At 34.6% G+C, this 18,463-nt stretch overlaps 1 protein-coding gene across 1 annotated transcript; it reads right to left on the bottom strand.

Moving 5' to 3' along the window:
- Window positions 1-12,862: 12,862 nt before the first annotated feature.
- On the bottom strand, window positions 12,863-13,978 carry LOC122306421. Its single transcript, XM_043118848.1, has one exon. The coding sequence runs from the start codon at window positions 13,976-13,978 to the stop codon at window positions 12,863-12,865; it is 1,116 nt and encodes a 371-aa protein (XP_042974782.1).
- Window positions 13,979-18,463: the final 4,485 nt, after the last annotated feature.

Raw genomic sequence — 18,463 nt, 5'->3', positions numbered from 1 at the left:
GTTATGCTTTGTTATCTATGCTTCACGTTGGGTACAATTATCCAGCTGAAAAACAAACCAAATAGATTACCGGTTGGACTTTGAAAAATATGTTTCTCTTTTAAGTACCCTCGGTCCATTCTATGGACTTTCAAGAATTTTAGGAAGGTTTTTTACGGCCTATAACTTAGAAGTAAGGTGTGATTTTGTGACAAGGACCAACTCATTATCTAACAAGAATAATCAAAAGAAATTAAGAGAAATATATGGTTCACAAAAAAATTTACAAAAGTAAAACCACAAATTAATGTGGCTTATTATAGATTACAAAGTTTTTTTTTTTAAATAAAGTAGTCTAACATTTCGCATTTATCCATATTCGTGCATAAGGTTTTCCTAAAACTTTTCCCATAATGAACAGCTCTAATTATTAGTATAAAGCCTAAAATTTAGGACATACTTTCCTAAAACATGCTAGGAGCTTTTTCCTATCATGTTGAAGTCTCTAAGTTCAACTTAGAGAAATTAATTCATATAGAGATTAGGATTCCTATTCTACTTCCAGCCTTTTGAAAACGATAAACTCTAGAATTTAGGGTTCAATTACTTTGCAAAACTCTATAAGCGATTCTAGGAGTTCATAAAAAATTATCCAAGGACACCAAGATTTGTACAAGGTTGGAAACCATATTTTTATCGTGATTTTATTTGCAAAAAAAATTAATTTATAACCTATTTCTATAAATCAAGTCTTGTTATGTCAACAATTTTGAAAGTTACTCAGTTGAGAGATCTTCAGATTTTCTCAAAGAAAATTTATACATACTACACTATAATCACATGATTCTTATCTTACTATGATAATGTGGTATTGTCCTTCAACTTTTGAACTTTTTTTAAATATAAAATAAAAGATGATTCAAGGGTGAATTATGTAGCATTACTAGTTTTTCTCAAATTCTTTCATCAAGATTCAAATTTATTGTCAAACAACTTTTGAATGGATTTACATATCCTTCTTAAATGATTTATCACCTATGCAAGATATAATGTTTCACAACAATCCCATCAAGATTCATACCAGCCATTCTTGGTTTTCTTTGATTAAAAGTTCCTATCAGATAGAAGCTAGCCTTGTTACACTATCAAATTATTAGTTGATTTAGTTGTTGTTGTTGAGTTGTGTTATATCTAGCTGTGAATAGATAAGAATGATATGTTAAGATTAATGTTGTTTAGCTTCCTAAACAATTTGCCAACATAGGGATAAGTTTATGTCTCATTAAGAAGAATAGCATTGGTTAAGTTGCTTGATTTCATGATGCATGCAAGTCAGTACTCTAAGACAAAGTTGGAATTTGTGGAAAACAAAGGTTTTACAATCTACTCACATATTGCTAATGTCGCTTTATTAGGATTTTGCATAATTAACATATTTAGGACCTGAGTTGCATAGTCTCATATAGATTAAGTATTTCTACTATAGTTATTTATGTTTCCTTCATCTTGGAAGATCAAAGATCAATAGATATATAAGGGTTATGTAATTTTCTACAGCAAAGTAATTGTTAAGAAATGAACAAATAATTTAAACCCCACTTAGTGGCCATAGGGAGGTGGTGATTACAACAAAAATGGCTTTCTGCAAAAAATAAAAAAATAAAAAAAAAATCATTGCAAAAAGTCTAATTTTCATTGGAAAAGAGTATTTGCAACGACGATATGTCGTTACCCTATTCTTGCAAATGCCATGTTGATGAAAGTTTATCCTAACAAAATTTACAAATACTCACTTTTAGCCACCCACGAGATTTTATCATTGGAAATTGATTTATCATCATTGTTATTGTGTTTCACTAGAGCAAGTTTGGAGCTGCAGGATTATGTTGATGCTAACTTGACAGGAGACACTAATAGCAAAAAGAGTACCATGGGTTTTGTATACACTTTGAGTGGTACTGACGTATCTTGGGGTTCTAACTTACAGAAGATAGTTGTACTATCTAGTACAGAAGATAAGTATGTTGCGGTGTCAAAAGCTTCAAAGGAGATGATTTGGCTACAGAGTTTCTAGGAGGAGTTGGGTAAAAAGAGTGAGAATGACACTCTCTATAATGACAGTCAGAGTGTCATATTCCTTGCCAAGAATCTTGCATTTCATTCTAGGACTAGGCATATTTAGATCAAGTTTCATTTCATTCGATCTTTACTTGATGATGGCCAGTTGCTACTTAAGCATATCTGTGGATAGGACTGTTCATCCAACCCCCTGACCTGAAAAAACACACTTCCGACCCGACCAGAATCAGGGCTATTCCGATTAGCCATTTTCCCGATTACCCAAATAGAAAATATTCTCAGAATAATCAGATGTTTTGACCCGAACCATTTTTTTTTTTAATTTTAATAATATATATACTAGAAAAATTCGATTGCCATTTTATACAAAAATATTAGAGGGGCTTAGAGAAAATCATCCACCAATTTAAAGATGCATGAAGATTAAAGAAATAATACAAACATTTGACCAAGAATGTGTCACATCTCCTACTAACCCTGGTTACTTTATCAAATTCCCTCCCTCCTAACCTGTAACAGCCCGCTAGAAATTCAATTGTGAAATTTCTATTAACTTTAAGAACCTCGTAAAAACCCCATAAGTTTTCACGAATCCACTAATCGTATAGGTTTTTATCTAACTACATAGTTAGTGTTATTATTTACTATGGTATCAGAAGTGTGTTTTTGATTATTGGAGATAGTTAGAAGTGTCAAAATGTATTATGGTTTGTGCCATTAGACTCGGAGGGTTATTTAAAGTCTTATGGCGCAATAACATTTTTTTTCATATTTTCGGACAAAACGTCTGTTCAAAACTGTAGATATTATTGGATAAAAAGAAATATCTTGAGGTAATTTTCGTGAATATTATTGGGTAAAAATATTTTGAGTTAATTTTTATAGATATTATTAGATAAAAATATCTTAAGTTGATTTTTTTGTAGATATTATTGGATAGAATATTATGAGATAATCTTTTATAGATATTTTGGGTAGGAGAAAACTACACTCAACTCTCAACTCCAGCCTTATCATCTTCTTTATCTCATCCATAAGTAGTTCCAGCCATCACCAACAAACTTATCTTCATTTACACGTTCTTTTAAAATAATATCAAATACTTTCTCTCGGACAGCTTTTATGAGTTCTTTTACACGCCCATTTCGAAGCTTTTGTAAGTGTTTTATCATAAAGTTTCCTTCATATAAGTTGTTCCTTTTTTAGTCTAGTTTACATTGATATATTATTTGCCCCTTTGAAGATCATTTGGTCAGTCAAATATTATATAAACTATAGAAAGGTCATTTTGGGAGATAAACTGGAGAATATGTTATAGTTTGGAGTTTTTGACCAAGCTAATGGATAGATATTGGTCCGAAATTTTTATGGAATATTGTTAACATGTATATGTGACTATTGGTTGAGGATTTTTTCATGATTAAAGGTTTTTATGAAAGATTTTCTTAAATTTAGAAACTTAGAAACTGGAAGAAGAAAAACAGTTTCTGTTTTGAGAAAGTTTAACTCTTTGGTGGTCTAAACCTATTCTAATGACTTTAATAATTTTATTGGAGGATCCTAAGTATCTTATATACATGTTATATTATTATTTTGAAAATATTTGATGTTAGTTTCAAAGATATGAAATTTTATGCAAAGAGATATTCAAATAAGCCAAAGTGTGGATATTCTTGGCTAAATTTATGTTTTGGTTGATTTCTAACCATGTGATCTTGAATTAGAAGCTTATATATGTTTTAGGACATCTTTTTAAACCATGTGATGGTTTGGTTTGAAGATCATATATTTATAAGTCATAGATCAAGAGATTTATCAAAACTAGTTGAGGAAAAAGTTTCTGTTTTTGGACTAAGTGTAAAACCAAAAACTCTAAATGTTATTTTATGATTTTGGTGACTTTGGTTTGATGATTTAAAGCATGGTTGATGTTAGGATGATATTATGAATATGTTAGAAGTAAGATTTGATTTTTGAAACTCTTGGAGATGTTTTGATTTAAGGTCAAAACTTGTGATTCAAGTGCTTGGATCTTTTTACAAAAAAAAAGTTTGGTGTTGATTATTAGCTTTTTCTAAATGGATGTTTTAAGTATGGTTTTGAACTTAGGATTGGAAGATGTTTGTTGCAAAATTTTGGTTTAAGCATAAGTTTTGAAGTTGAAAGGAATTGCAACAAAAAAATCAAGGGAAATGGCCTATGGATGTTTCGGCCATAGTGTGTTTTCCATAGTTGTGTTTTGTTTTAAATTTTTCTGAGTTGATATTTAAGTTTAGGACAAAATTTACATGAGGAATGTAAATTTTGGAAACTTTTGGAGTTAGTATGCAAAATCCTTAAGTTATGGGTAAAACGGTCATTTTTCCACATGTAGAGAGTAAAATGAAAATTTTACTCTTTAAGTTAGTATTTTCCATATTTCAAATTATTAGTGATTTAGTTCTAACTTTTAGAATCACTAATTACAGTTCCTCGTGATCGCACTTGAAGTTTTATAAGAAACGCGGAGATCGAGGTAAGTTAGCTTTTAACTTACTAGCAGTCTACTGTGTATGTGTGCTAAGTAAAGGAACTACAGTGTATGTATGTATGTTATCATATATGTCATGTCATGCCAAGTTATCACGTAATTGTCTATTATACAGAGTTTATTCTGTCATCAATTTTTATCTGTTACATAATATATTCTGTCATGTATTACTGTACATTACAAGTATGTCATGTTAAATATGTTGTCTATTATATATTATGCCATGTTACCAAATGTTTCTATCTCAAGTTGGTCATGTATTTCAAGTTATGTTCAAATCACGTTATGTTACGTCAGGGCTCCAGTCCTTTCATTTTCCAGTCACGTTTCATCTTGAGTACATTCAGTTTGTATAGAATATATGGGGCCACAACAACTGTGGAGTATGTATTTAACTGCATTGTGATGTGTAAAATACATGGGGCCACAACAACTGTGGAGTATGTATTTACACGTAGAATACATGGGGCCATAACAACTGTGGAGTATGTATTTTTCATGTTAAGTCAAGTTTGCGTAGAATATATGGGGCCACAACAACTGTGGAGTATGTATTTACGCGTAGAATACATAGGGCCACAACAACTGTGGAGTATGTATTTACACGTAGAATACATGGGGCCACAACAACTGTGGAGTATGTATTTTTCATGTTAATTCAAGTTTCAAAGTAAGTTCATACTAAGTCAAGTTTCAGATCAAGTTCATGTCAAGTCAAGTTCAGTTCATGTTTCAATTTAAGTTATGTCAATTATGCTATGTTGTACGCTAAGTTATGCTTTAATTATTTATGAATTTGATTATGCATTTATGCTTTTACTGTCATCCATGCATCATTAGCATGTGTGGAAATTTTTTGTTAACTTGCTGAGATTTGTAATCAAATCTCACTGTGGTAGTCCCAACTACTATTCCCCCCGAATGGTAGATCTTGTTACAGGACCTGAAGGAGGATCAGGAGCTTACCAACTAGACACAGTCGATTGAACGACGGTGCGTCGTTAATGTTAATATAGTAGTTAAATTACTACTTATACGATGGAGTTGCATCTCCAGTACTTTTGGATCATAACTATTTTGGACTAGTGTTGTGATTTTAGTTGTTCAATAGATTTTTATGTATGAAGTATGTTTTAAGCATTTAGGATATTTTCAATTTGGTGCATAGTAATGGCAAAAAAAAAAAAAAATTATCCGCTGCGAATATTGCATATTGTTAGATGCATGTTAGGAACATTGCATCTTATATGTCATGAACGGAAGCAGGTAACCTTGTGTTGCATGTCTCGACGCTTCAAATTTCTGTTCGATCCCAAACGGAATTTGGGGGCGTCACATAACCATATCTCTGTTACTCCTCTCTCTCTCTCTCTCTCTCTCTCTCTCTCTCTCTCTCTCTCTCTCTCTCTCTCTCTCTCTCTCTGTGCCATTGTCGTTCTCTCCAAAGCTATCTTTCTTTAAAGAACCTTGGAAAAGGATGTTGAAGGCTTGAAGTTCTCTACTTCGATTTGCTAACCTAGCAAGAATTCTCGAATTGCTCTATTTTATGTTTGCATTTTCACATTTGCTGATTTTCTCCTGTTCTCTCTACGGGAATTGCCCCCAGTGGTTAAGGAGTGCAAACTCAAAATAGGAACGCCTTGGCACCGAAGAAACAGAATAGCTTCATCTGAGACTCTCTGTTGAATCTTGCGGGGATTGGACCAGTTTTCAGTTACGAGTATTAATAGACCCTAACCGTAGTATTTTGAAAGTAAAACAGAAGAGTTCTAATTCCAATTGCTTCATTCCAGGTCGAGTAATTCAATGTGAAAAATTTGGAATTTTCATGTCAGGCCAGGTTTGCAATGTACAATCCTATCTGTGGAAGCAAGACCCAACTGATATGTTATTGAAGGGTGTTACTTGAAAAATTGAAATTGTGTGTAATTTCAATTGGTCTTCTAACTTGAAAACAGGGGCTATGAGTTGCAAAAGCCCTACATGAAGGCTCGAAGGAGAAGCTTTCGATCTCGGAGACGATGCAACAAATGCTACTATAATTGCATAATTCACTAGAATTCAAGAAGCTCACCTCACTGTATATTAATGGAGATTGAGCTAGGCCAATTACGAATACAAGCCTAAATGAGCCAAAGGCAAGCAAAAGGGGGACATTGCGCCAAGTTGGTGCTAGTGAGCAATCAATAGATGGGCGATCAATGTGAAAAGGCACAAGCAAGCTGAGCAAGGGATCCATTTATGGCACATGCAAAGCCAAAAAAGACACTAGGGATCAAGTGGTAGAGCAGAGATATTAATGCTGCCCTAGTGTTTAATAAAGCAGCAATGAGACCTTCATTGAATCCAGATAATTGAGGATGACCCCACAGAGATGTCTCTGACACAAGAACCACAAGTTCACCGTTTACGTATTAAATATCCCAAAGGACAAGGTAAAGTTCTCTAAACATATTTTATCTTTTAAGTGCATTTTTGCAACTTTGCTTCACCATCTGACTTAGGTAACAGATCAGATTCCCTATCCTTCATCGAAATCTCTCGCTAAAGCTTTTATTTATCTGCAAGGAGTTAGGTGGCTTCAAGAAGTGGCGACCTTGACAATAGGAAATTGTATGTACTGTGCCATGTGAGAGGCAAAACGTAGCCTACATCTTGTTAAAATTTAATTGAATACATCATGTTTGAAAATTAAATGAACAAGATTATTATTTTAATAGATGAAAATACAATTTTATTTTTCCCTTAAAACAATTTTGTCTATTCATTTTTCAAACAAATGTGTCCAGTGAATTTTTAACTGGATATAAGCCAATTTTTAAATTCTTAATCTATTTAAATGAGGTTATATCAATCATACATGCTATGTGGTATATTTAAAGTGATTGTCATTTAAGTGGTTAATATATAAAACCATTTAAAACTTATCATCACAATATAAAGGCTCGGTCTGGATACAAAAGTTCTCCAACTCATCTTAATTCATCTTATCTAATCATTATAATTTTTTCAAATTCACAATACGAAATATAATAAATAATTCAATTTTTTCAAATTTTAAAAATATAATAATATTATTAAAAATAATATTCTAATAATAATTTATTCAGCTTTCAACTTTTATTTCTAGTCATCACATCTCAACTCACTATCTAAACATATCCTTTAGTATAGCTGAATATAGCAAGATTAATTATGAAAATTTACATTACTCTAATTATACAAAAAGAAATGAACAATAAATGAATGAACAATGCCACCTCATTTTAGTCACACGTGATTGAGAATTTGAGACAAGAACATGTTTGCATGAGATTTTCATAGAAAATTTCTCAGATTTTTTTTATTTTCTTACTATAATGATACTCATTAAAAGGATGTTTGAATTAAAAAAATAATTGAATATGTTTTTTAAAACTTTGAAAAGGTGATGGGATTTAATGATAAATGTGAACCTTTCTTAAGATTTAATTTTTATTTTATTTTAATTATGGAAAATGGAAATGAAAAAAAATATATATATATATATATATATATTGATAAAATTACTATTAAGATCTGTAAAAATTAAAATTACACTCCCAAGAGACAAGACTCAAGTCCCTTGATATAGCGCGTCTATGCCGTCAATCCACGTTATCCGATAGTATAAACTTGTGTGTCACGTACCGTGCGATGAACACACGACTATCTCTGTGGACTCTTCGGTCCAAGCCAATTTCGAGTTTTGTCATCACCACCGCCCACAAAATTTGCACCCCAAAAGTTGTTGCCTCAACGTTTTAATGGGATAATGAAACACTTACTACTCTCCTATCAACCATATATTATTCTAATATATTTTGAATTTTTATTCTTTTATTATTTTCTTGTAAGTATTTTTTTAACATTCTTAATAAATAAATAAATAAATAAATAATATATATACAATTTTATTAATAGTTACTTCATTAACCATTAAGCAAAAAAAAAATTAAATAATAAAAAGAACAGTAAAAGGAAAGTAGAAGAGTAATAATCATATCATTATTCTTTTCAATAACCACATGCAGAAAAAGTTATAATTCTAATGGGTAAATCCAAGTCTCGTTTGGAATTTAGACTAAATTGAGATCAATTCAATTCAGTCTAATTTTAAACTGGGTCTAACATCTAAATACTCAACTTTCAAATTACTAAACTTATTTCAATTCAAAATCTCTTTACATGTGAGACCTACAACATTTTTCAATTCAACACCTCTTTATACGCGGGATTCACAACCTTTTTTAATTTTCCATAAATACATATAAACTCATATTAACATCCAAACACATTTTAACTCATTTTATGTGGGCCTTACAAAACTCATTCCACCATCTCAACTCACTACTAATTATAGAGAACTCAATTTATCTTAACTCAACTTAACATCTAAATAAAACCTAAGAGTAGATTAGATGATAAGATGAGGAGATTCGTAAATAGTAATTAATGGTTTGTAAATAATAATAAAATAATTTGATTTTATATGTCTATGAGATTTTGAAAAATAAGATAAAAAAAGTTGAAAAATTTTTTTTTTAAAAAAAGTTGAATTGGTTTTTTGTATTTTGTTTAGAAATTTGAGAAAGTTGTAATAATTAGATAATGATTAAATAAAAAATTAAAATTTTGACATTAAAAAGTGTTTGTATTTGTAGTATTTAGATATTGAGATGAGATGAGATAAGATGAGTTGTGAAAACTTTCCTATCCAAACGAAGCCTAAGTATAGTTTATCTCCAAAAAAATAATAATTATAATTCGAAGAAATGAATTGTCTAATTGTAGAGCATTTTTATTGGTTTGGACAAAGACAAAGCTAAAAGTTGATTAAAATCACATATTTTACCTCTTCTTTACTCCGTTCAAGGGAGATTTCCATATTAAATTATTCATCTATTACCAAAATAATAATAAATATTATTAATTTAATACTTTTTATAATTTTTTATCTAATATATTTTTCTCCTATCTTGCAATCCAAATCTAATGTAAATTATATGAACCCGAGCTCATATATATATATATATATATATATAATTAGTGGTGCAATTGCTATGTAGAAACAAAATGAGAGAAATATAAATTATTTAATGGAGAGTGAACAGTAATCATACAAATATAGAGAGTTACTGTAGCTAGCAAGCAAAATATTTGTCTTTTACCTATTCCAATGTAGACCATTTTTTTTTTTTTTTGATAAAGGAAACCAAATTTCATTCATAGAGGAGGCTCATTACTAGCAATACAAACTAAGACATCCAAGATAACTCTTTTGACTACATCAGGACCATCTTCCAGCCAAACTACTTCATTTGCCACATTAATAGCAAGTTTTGCAGCAGTGTGTGCACCTACATTAGCACTTCTATGAACAAAACTTAAGACCCACTCTGGATTAGCTGCCATGATAAGTTGCAGGTCCTCGATCACTTGTCCTAACCAGGAGCAGTCCTCTTCATTTGAATTCACTGCATCTACAACGTTTTTTGCATCCCCTTCAAAGCACAATTGTGACAGACCAAGCTCAAGACACAACACCATTGCTCTTTGAAGGGCGTAGCACTCAGCTTGGAAGGCTGATTGGATATTCTCCCTAGGTGCCACCAGACACCCCAACAATTCTCCCTCTGAATCCCTTACTACTACTCCCAGACCCATTCTTCCTTTGTCATGATCAAAGGCTGCATCAAAGTTAACTTTTGAAAAAGGCCATTCCGGGGGTTTCCAAATCTGCTTCATATCATCTGCTTGTCTTCCTTTTGTTCTGTCCTTACCCCCTGACTGTGCTTCCTTATACATTGCTTGTTCAAACAAAGCCTTTGCAATAATCAAACTAGGAGAATGAAAGGTTTCCTGAAAAACCAATCCATTTCTTCTTGTCCACAGCTGGTAGAAAATTATTGCTGCCAGTTCCAAATCTTCCTGATTCAACCTTACTACCATTTCTTCCCACAACAAGTGAAAGTCATTGAAGCTCCTTTTCCACTTACTAAAAAGAGAAAAGCCTCCCCACACATCGGCTGCTGCAGGACACTCCCAGACCACATGCACTTCAGTTTCGGGTTCCCTCAGACAGATTGGACACAAGTTACTTTCCACTATGTTCTTTCTAAAAAGTTTGTCTCTAGTTGGAAGGATCCTACCAATACACTTCCATATCAGCATATTTTCCTTACCTGGAATCATGAGGCCCCACATTTTCTTCCACATACTGCTGATTGACCCACGTGAGGAAGTATCCCCTAAGTTTCTTCTCTGCATTGTAGTTTCTAGGAAGTAGGCACTCTAAACAGAGAATTTTCCTCTTGCTGTAGCTGCCCAGATCCTCCTGTCACTTGCTCCTCTACTACTCAGAGGAATGGATAGGATCATTTCTGCTTCATCTTCCCTGAAAACTGCCTCCACCACTTCTTTTCTCCATGACTTAGTAGTCTCATCTATCAGAATTTCCACCTTTGCTTCACTGTCCAGAGTATTCATTGGAGACTGAACTTGGAAAGATACAGGTCGAGGTAACCACTTGTCTTTCCAAATGCTAATGTTCTTGCCATTTCCCACCCTCCATACCATGCCCTCCTTAACCAACTTCAAGCTCGACCATAGGCTTCTCCACACAAAAGATGGAGACCCTTTTAGCTTTGCATCCACCAGATCACACTCTTGAAAGTACTTTTGCTTGAAGACCCAAGCCACCAATAGATCTGGTTCCTTTATAAACCTCCACAACTGCTTTGCTAGTAGTGCTTTGTTGAAAGAACTGAGGTCTCTATATCCTAATCCCCCTTGGTTTTTAACTGTGCTTACGAAGCACCAGCTCTTCCAATGTATGCCTCTCCCTTCTCTTTTATGGTTCCACCAAAATCTTGCCAACATAGCTTCAATCTCTTTTAGTAGCATAACTGGTAGCTTAAATACACTCATAGCATAAGCAGGGATTGCCTGTAGTACACTTTTAATCAAAACTTCTTTGCCTGCAGATGAGAGAAATTTTGTTTTCCAGCTGTTTATTTTCTTCCATATCTTCTCTTTCAAACTCCTAAAAGAGTTATACTTTGATCTTCCAACCACTGTAGGGAGTCCTAAATATCTGTTATAATCAATACATCTTGAACCGTTAATCTGTTGTAGGATGAACTCTCTTGTTTCTTCTCTTGTGTTGGTGCTAAAGAATACACTGGTCTTTTCCCTGTTTAAGGTTTGACCTGAAGCTTGTTCATATAAGGCCAAGAGTCCCCGAATTCTGTACCACTCCACTATCTTTGCTCTGCAGAAAATAACACAGTCGTCTGCAAATAGAAGGTGACTAATTCTTATTCCTCCCCTCATCACCTCAACTCCTTTAATCATGCCTTTCGATTCAACTAGTTGTAATAAATTACTGAGGCCTTCAACACATAATAAGAATAAGTAGGGTGACAAGGGATCACCTTGTCTTAGTCCTCTAGTGGGAATTATTGTCTCTCCTGGCTGTCCATTGATGATAACTGAGTATGATACTGTCCTGGCACATGTCATCAACAAATTTGACCATTTCTGCCCAAAACCCAGTTTTAATAACACGGCCTCTAAGAAATCTCATTCAACCCTGTCATAGGCTTTCGACATGTCTAACTTGATTGCCATAACCCCCTCTTTACCCTTTTTCCTTTGTTGCATTGAATGAAGAACCTCAAAAGCCACCATTAGGTTATCGGTTATCATCCTCTTGGGGATAAAGGCACTTTGATTCCTTGATATCACCTTGTCCAGCATGCCTTTCATTCTATTTGCCATAACCTTCTAGATCAGCTTGTAGAACACATTACATAGAGATATAGGTCTAAATTCATGTACTGAAGTGGGGGAATTAACCTTAGGGATTAAGGCAAGATGAGTGTGGTTTAACTCCCCTGGTAAGGTACCTGAATTTAAGAAGTTCAGCACTGCCTGAGATACCTCCTTTCCAACTAGTCCCCAGTGTTCTTGGAAGAACCCTGCACTAAACCCATCAGGCCCTGGTGACTTGAGAGGAGACATTTGTTTGAGTGCCAACTCTACTTCCTTGTCTATAAAAGCCCTTTCCAGTCTTAGACACATCTCGGTTGTTAGTCTTGATTCCAGGCCCTGCAGGCTTTGCTCTATACTTGCTGAATTGGGATTTGTTGACTTGTATATTGCTTTGAAGTGGTTCTGAAAACTTGCAGCTATCTCCTTCTTCTCTCTCACTTCTATTCCTTCCATATCAATGATCCTAGTGATATTATTCTTTTACCTTCTCTGATTTACGCAGGCATGATAAAATTTTGTATTTCTGTCCCCACCAATCAGCCAGTGTCTCTTTGCCCTTTGCCTCCACCCTATGGCTTCTTGTTCCAATAGAAAATTCAGGTCTAACTGCAGATTTTTTTGTCTCTTTATGGTGCTTGGTTCTTCTTGGCTTTGTAGCTCACCTAGCTGTTGTGTCTTTTCTCTTATAGCTCTGTTTCTGTCTCTTGCCATGCCTCTACTCCACTTTTGAAAACCCCTTCTAGTTCTTTCGAGCTTATATAAGACCTTCTCCATACCAGACACCCCTCTATAACTCCCCTGCCATGCATCCAAAACTACCTCTCTACAACCCCTCTCGTTTATCCAGTTGGCTTCATACTTGAAAGAAGAATGAAATCTATATTCTGAGCACCTCTCAAAACTACAGGAAAGTAGTATTGGGTTGTGATCAGAACAGATAGCTGGAAGGGTATCCACTGAAACCTCTGTGAAAACTCCTTTCCACCTTTGGTTTGCTAAAGCTCTGTCTAGTCTTTCCTTTGTGAAAGACTCATCTTCATGTCGGTTGCACCATGTGAACTTGTTTGTTTTCCATCCCAGATCAATCAAATTCCCTTCTTCTATCAGCTCCCTGAACATTTTCATGAGGTTTTCACTCCTTCCTCTTCCCCCCTCCTTCTCATCATTTAACAAGATCTCATTAAAATCTCCTATCACCCCCCAACCTCCTTCACTAGGCTTGAAAGATGACAATAGATCCCAGGTCTGCTTTCTCAAGTTTGCATTCGGGTGCCCATAAAAGCAAGTTAATAGCCACTTAAAGTTACACTGGGTATCATTCACCATAACATTAAAGTGATGTCTTGAGAAATTAACTAGCTCTAACTGGTCCTTATGTTTCCACAGTAGAATAAGACCTCCACTTCTACCAACCGCCTCACTAACACAACAGCCCTCAAACTTTAAGGTCTTTGCAATCCCATCTGCTCTACCATATGGGAGTTTGGTTTCCATTAGGAAAACCACATCGGGCATCTTCTCCTTCACTATCATGCGAAGGGTCTGAACTGTTCGGGGGTTCCCAAGCCCCCGACAGTTCCAACTGAGAATCCTCATAACCTCCGGTGGGGCTGCCTAGCAGCCTCCACCTTATCCCAAAGATCATTGTTTTTCTCCAAAGAAACTGAAAAACCAAGCCTTTTTTGTTTTTTCTGAGATCCAAGGTTAGTAGTGCTTACCTCTAACCCTCATTTTGCCCCTTTTGACCTGGTGGAGATAGAGGAGGATGTTGAGCAATTCTGCACCCTGGCCTGACGTTTCCAGCTACGGTGTTCTTGTTGCTGAGCCTTGCTTTGTTCTTTAAACAGGACTGTCTCAACCGCTACTTCTTCCAGGTTAGTTACTGAAAGGGAGTTGGGCCCTTCCTGGTCTACAGGCCGACCCAGTGCAGCATGGAGCCCAGCCTTTTCACCTGGCCCAATGTTAGTTTCTATTTCACTCCCCTTTTCCTGCCTAAAACTATCTCTCCCTACCTTGTACAGTTCCTCCTCCTTTTCCCGCCTTAAAATGTCTAGCCCCGCCGTACACTGCTCCTTTTCTTTCAAGCAGCTTAGAAGGTCAGCTTCCATCACGTCCCCTCCTTCCTCTAGTATTGTCCCCCGCTGTCTCTGACAGCTAGTGTCTGCCATGTCACCCTTCATAGGTTCCATAGGTTTCTGTATGTGAGACAAGCCGGAAAGGGTCTCCCGTCCACCAACCAACCCCTCCGCCAGCCTCCCTCCGCGAACACTATCTTCTGGTACTACTGCCCTCCCCTCATCACTGAAATTCTATTTCTCCCTTGCTCCCGTATAGCTTGGGTAACGCGCCTGGCCAGACCAACGTCTAGGAGCCATCTCAGCCCGAAGCCATGGGCCGAACTGTGGCTTTCCATCAGGGTCCTCCTCTGTAACAGCCCGCTAGAAATTCAATTATGAAATTTCTATTAACTTTAGGAACCTCGTGAAAACCCATAAGTTTTCACGAATCCATTAATCGTATAGGTTTTTGTCTAACTACATAGTTAGTGTTATTATTTACTATGGTATCAGAAATGTGTTTTTGATTATTGGAGATAGTTAGAAATGTCAAAATGTATTATGGTTTGTGCCATTAGACTCGGAGGGTTATTTAAAGTCTTATGGCGCAATAACTTTTTTTCATATTTTTTGGACAAAACGTCTGTTCAAAACTGTAGATATTATTGGATAAAAAGAAATATCTTGAGGTAATTTTCATGAATATTATTGGGTAAAAATATTTTGAGTTGATTTTTATAGATATTATTAGATAAAAATATCTTAAGTTGATTTTTTGTAGATACTATTGGATAGAATATTATGAGATAATCTTTTATAGATATTTTGGGTAAGAGTAAACTACACTCAACTCTCAACTCCAGCCTCATCTCTTCCATATCTCATCCATAATTATCTCCAGCCACCTCTCCTCACGAAATTATCTTCATTTACACTTTCCATTGAAAGAATATCAAACACTCTCTCTCGGACAGCTTTTAGGAGGTATTTTGCACGCCAATTTCGAAGCTGTTGTAAGTGTTTTATCATAAAGTCTCCTTCATATAAGTTGTTCCTTTTTGAGTCTAGTTTACATGGATATCTTATTTGTCCCATTTGAAGATCATTTGGTCAGTCAAATATTATATAAACTATAGAAAGGTCATTCTGGGAGGTAAACTGCAGAATATGTTATAGTTTGGAGTTTTTGACCAAGCTAATGGATAGATATTGGTCTGAAAGTTTTATGGAGTATTGTTAACATGTATATATGACTATTGGTTGAGGATTTTTGCATGATTAAAGGTTTTGATGAAAGATTTTCTTAGATTTAGAAACTTAGAAACTGGAAGAGGAAAAACAGTTTCTGTTTTGAGAAAGTTTAACTCTTTGGTGGTCTAAACCTATTCTAATGACTTTGATAATTTTATTGGAGGATCCTAAACATCTTATATACATGTTATATTATTATTTTGAAGATATTTGATGTTAGTTTCAAAGATATGAAATTTTATGCAAAGAGATATTCAGATAAGCCAAAGTGTGGATATTCTTGGCTAAATTTATGTTTTGATTAATTTCTCACCATGTGATCTTGAATTAGAAGCTTGTATATGTTTTAGGACATCTTTTTAAACCATGTAATGGTTTGGTTTGAAGATCATATATTTATAAGTCATAGATCAAGAGATTTATCAAAACTAGTTGAGGAAAAAGTTTCTGTTTTTGGACTAAGTGTAAAACCAAAAACTCCAAATTTTATTTTGTGATTTTGGTGACTTTAGTTTGATGATTTAAAGCATGGTTGATGTTAGGATGATATTATGAATATGTTAGAAGTAAGATTTGATTTTTGAAATTCTTGGAGATGTTTTGATTTAAGGTCAAAACTTGTGATTCAAGTGCTTGGATCTTTTTACAAAAAAGTTTGGTGTTGATTATTAGCTTTTTCTAAATGGATGTTTTAAGTATGGTTTTGAACTTAGGATTGAAAGATGTTTGTTGTAAAATTTTGGTTTAAGCATGAGTTTTGAAGTTGGAAGGAATTGCAACAAAAATAAAGGGAAATGGCCTATGGATGTTTCAACCATAGTGTGTTCTTCATAGTTGTGTTTTGTTTTAAATTTTTCTGAGTTGATATTTAAGTTTAGGACAAAATTTACATGAGGAATGTAAATTTTAGAAACTTTTAGAGTTAGTATGCAAAATCCTTAAGTTATGGGTAAAACGGTCATTTTTCCTCATGTAGAGAGTAAAATGAAAATTTTACTCTTTAAGTTAGTATTTTCCATATTTCAAATATTTATTGATTTAGTTCTAACTTTTAGAATCACTAATTACAGTTCCTCGTGGTCGCACTTGAAGTTTTATAAGAAACGCGGAGATCGAGGTAAGTTAGCTTTTAACTTACTAGCAGTCTACTGTGTATGTGTGCTAAGTAAAGGAACTACAATGTATGTATGTATGTATGTTATCATATATGTCATGCCATTCCAAGTTATCACGTAATTGTCTATTATACAAAATTTATTCTGTCATCAATTTTTATCTGTTACATAATATATTCTGTCATGTATTACTGTACATTACAAGTATGTCATGTTAAATATGTTGTCTATTATATGTTATGCCATGTTACGAAATGTTTCTATCTCAAGTTGGTCATGTATTTCAAGTTATGTTCAAATCACGTTATGTTACGTCAGGGCTCCAGTCCTTTCGTTTTCCAGTCACGTTTCATCTTGAATACATTCAGTTTGTGTAGAATACATGGGGCCACAACAACTGTGGAGTATGTATTTATACGTAGAATACATGGGGCCACAACAACTGTGGAGTATGTATTTACACGTAGAATACATGGGGCCACAACAACTGTGGAGTATGTATTTTTCATGTTAAGTCAAGTTTCAGATCAAGTTCATATCAAGTCAAGTTCAGTTCATGTTTCAATTTAAGTTATGTCAATTATGCTATGTTGTACGCCAAGTTATGCTTTAATTACTTATGAATTTGATTATGCATTTATGCTTTTACTGTCATGCATGCATCATTAGCTTGTGTGGAAGTTTTTTGTTAACTTACTGAGATTTGTAATCAAATCTCAGTTTGGTAGTCCCAACTACCATTCCCCCCGAATGGTAGATCTTGTTACAGGACCTGAAGGAGAATCAGGAGCTGATCAACTAGACACAGTTGACTAAGCGATGGTGCGACGTCAATGTTAATATAGTAGTTAACGTAAATTACTACTTGTACAATGGAGTTGCATCTTTAGTATTTTTTGGATCATAACCATTTTGGACTAGTGTTGTGATCTACTCAATGGGTCTTTATGTATGAAGTATGTTTTAAGCATTTGGGATATTTTCAAATTGGTGCATAGTATTGCTAAAGAAAAAAAAAATTATCCGCTGCGAATATTGCATAATGTTAGATGCATGTTAGGAACATTGCATCTTATATGTCATGAACGGGGGCAGGTAACCTTGTGTTGCATGTCTCGACGCTTCAAATGTTCGTCCGATCCCAAACGGAATTTGGGGGTATCACATCCTCTCTCTGATTTTCTTTGCTCGCTTGGCACCCCTTATCATCATGAAGAAGCCAGCCGCACTGAAAACAAATTTTTGGTAAAGATTCGTATCGAAACAGAACCCAGTGTTTAGCATTCTAAACACTTATGAATCTGCCCCTGGCAATTTCTTTCCTGAGTTTTATCTCCACCTTTACCCTTAACCATCTACCCCATCCAGTCCCATCCTCTTGCATATCTACTTCTACCACCTTACCCACCGTCTTCCCTATTCTGTTACCCCATTCCTCCAACATGCAACTTAAGGGTAAGTTATGGATTTGCATCCAGAAAACTTCACTGTCGAAAACTATCTTCCCCGGTTTCATTTTTCCGTCATATAGCATGAGGAGAAACATAGCGTTATCAAAAAACCATGGCTTTCCTTCCATTACTCTCTGTAGGTCCGCATGTGTTCCAAAAGTAATAACATAGGTATTTTTCCCAACTTCTTGGAAAGAAGCCTTCCTA

The sequence above is a fragment of the Carya illinoinensis genome, chromosome 4 (genome assembly GCF_018687715.1).
Source record: "Carya illinoinensis cultivar Pawnee chromosome 4, C.illinoinensisPawnee_v1, whole genome shotgun sequence".
Classification (NCBI taxonomy): Eukaryota; Viridiplantae; Streptophyta; class Magnoliopsida; order Fagales; family Juglandaceae; genus Carya; species Carya illinoinensis.
Note: the sequence above shows the minus strand (reverse complement) of the source record. Positions and strands in the feature narration are given on the sequence as shown.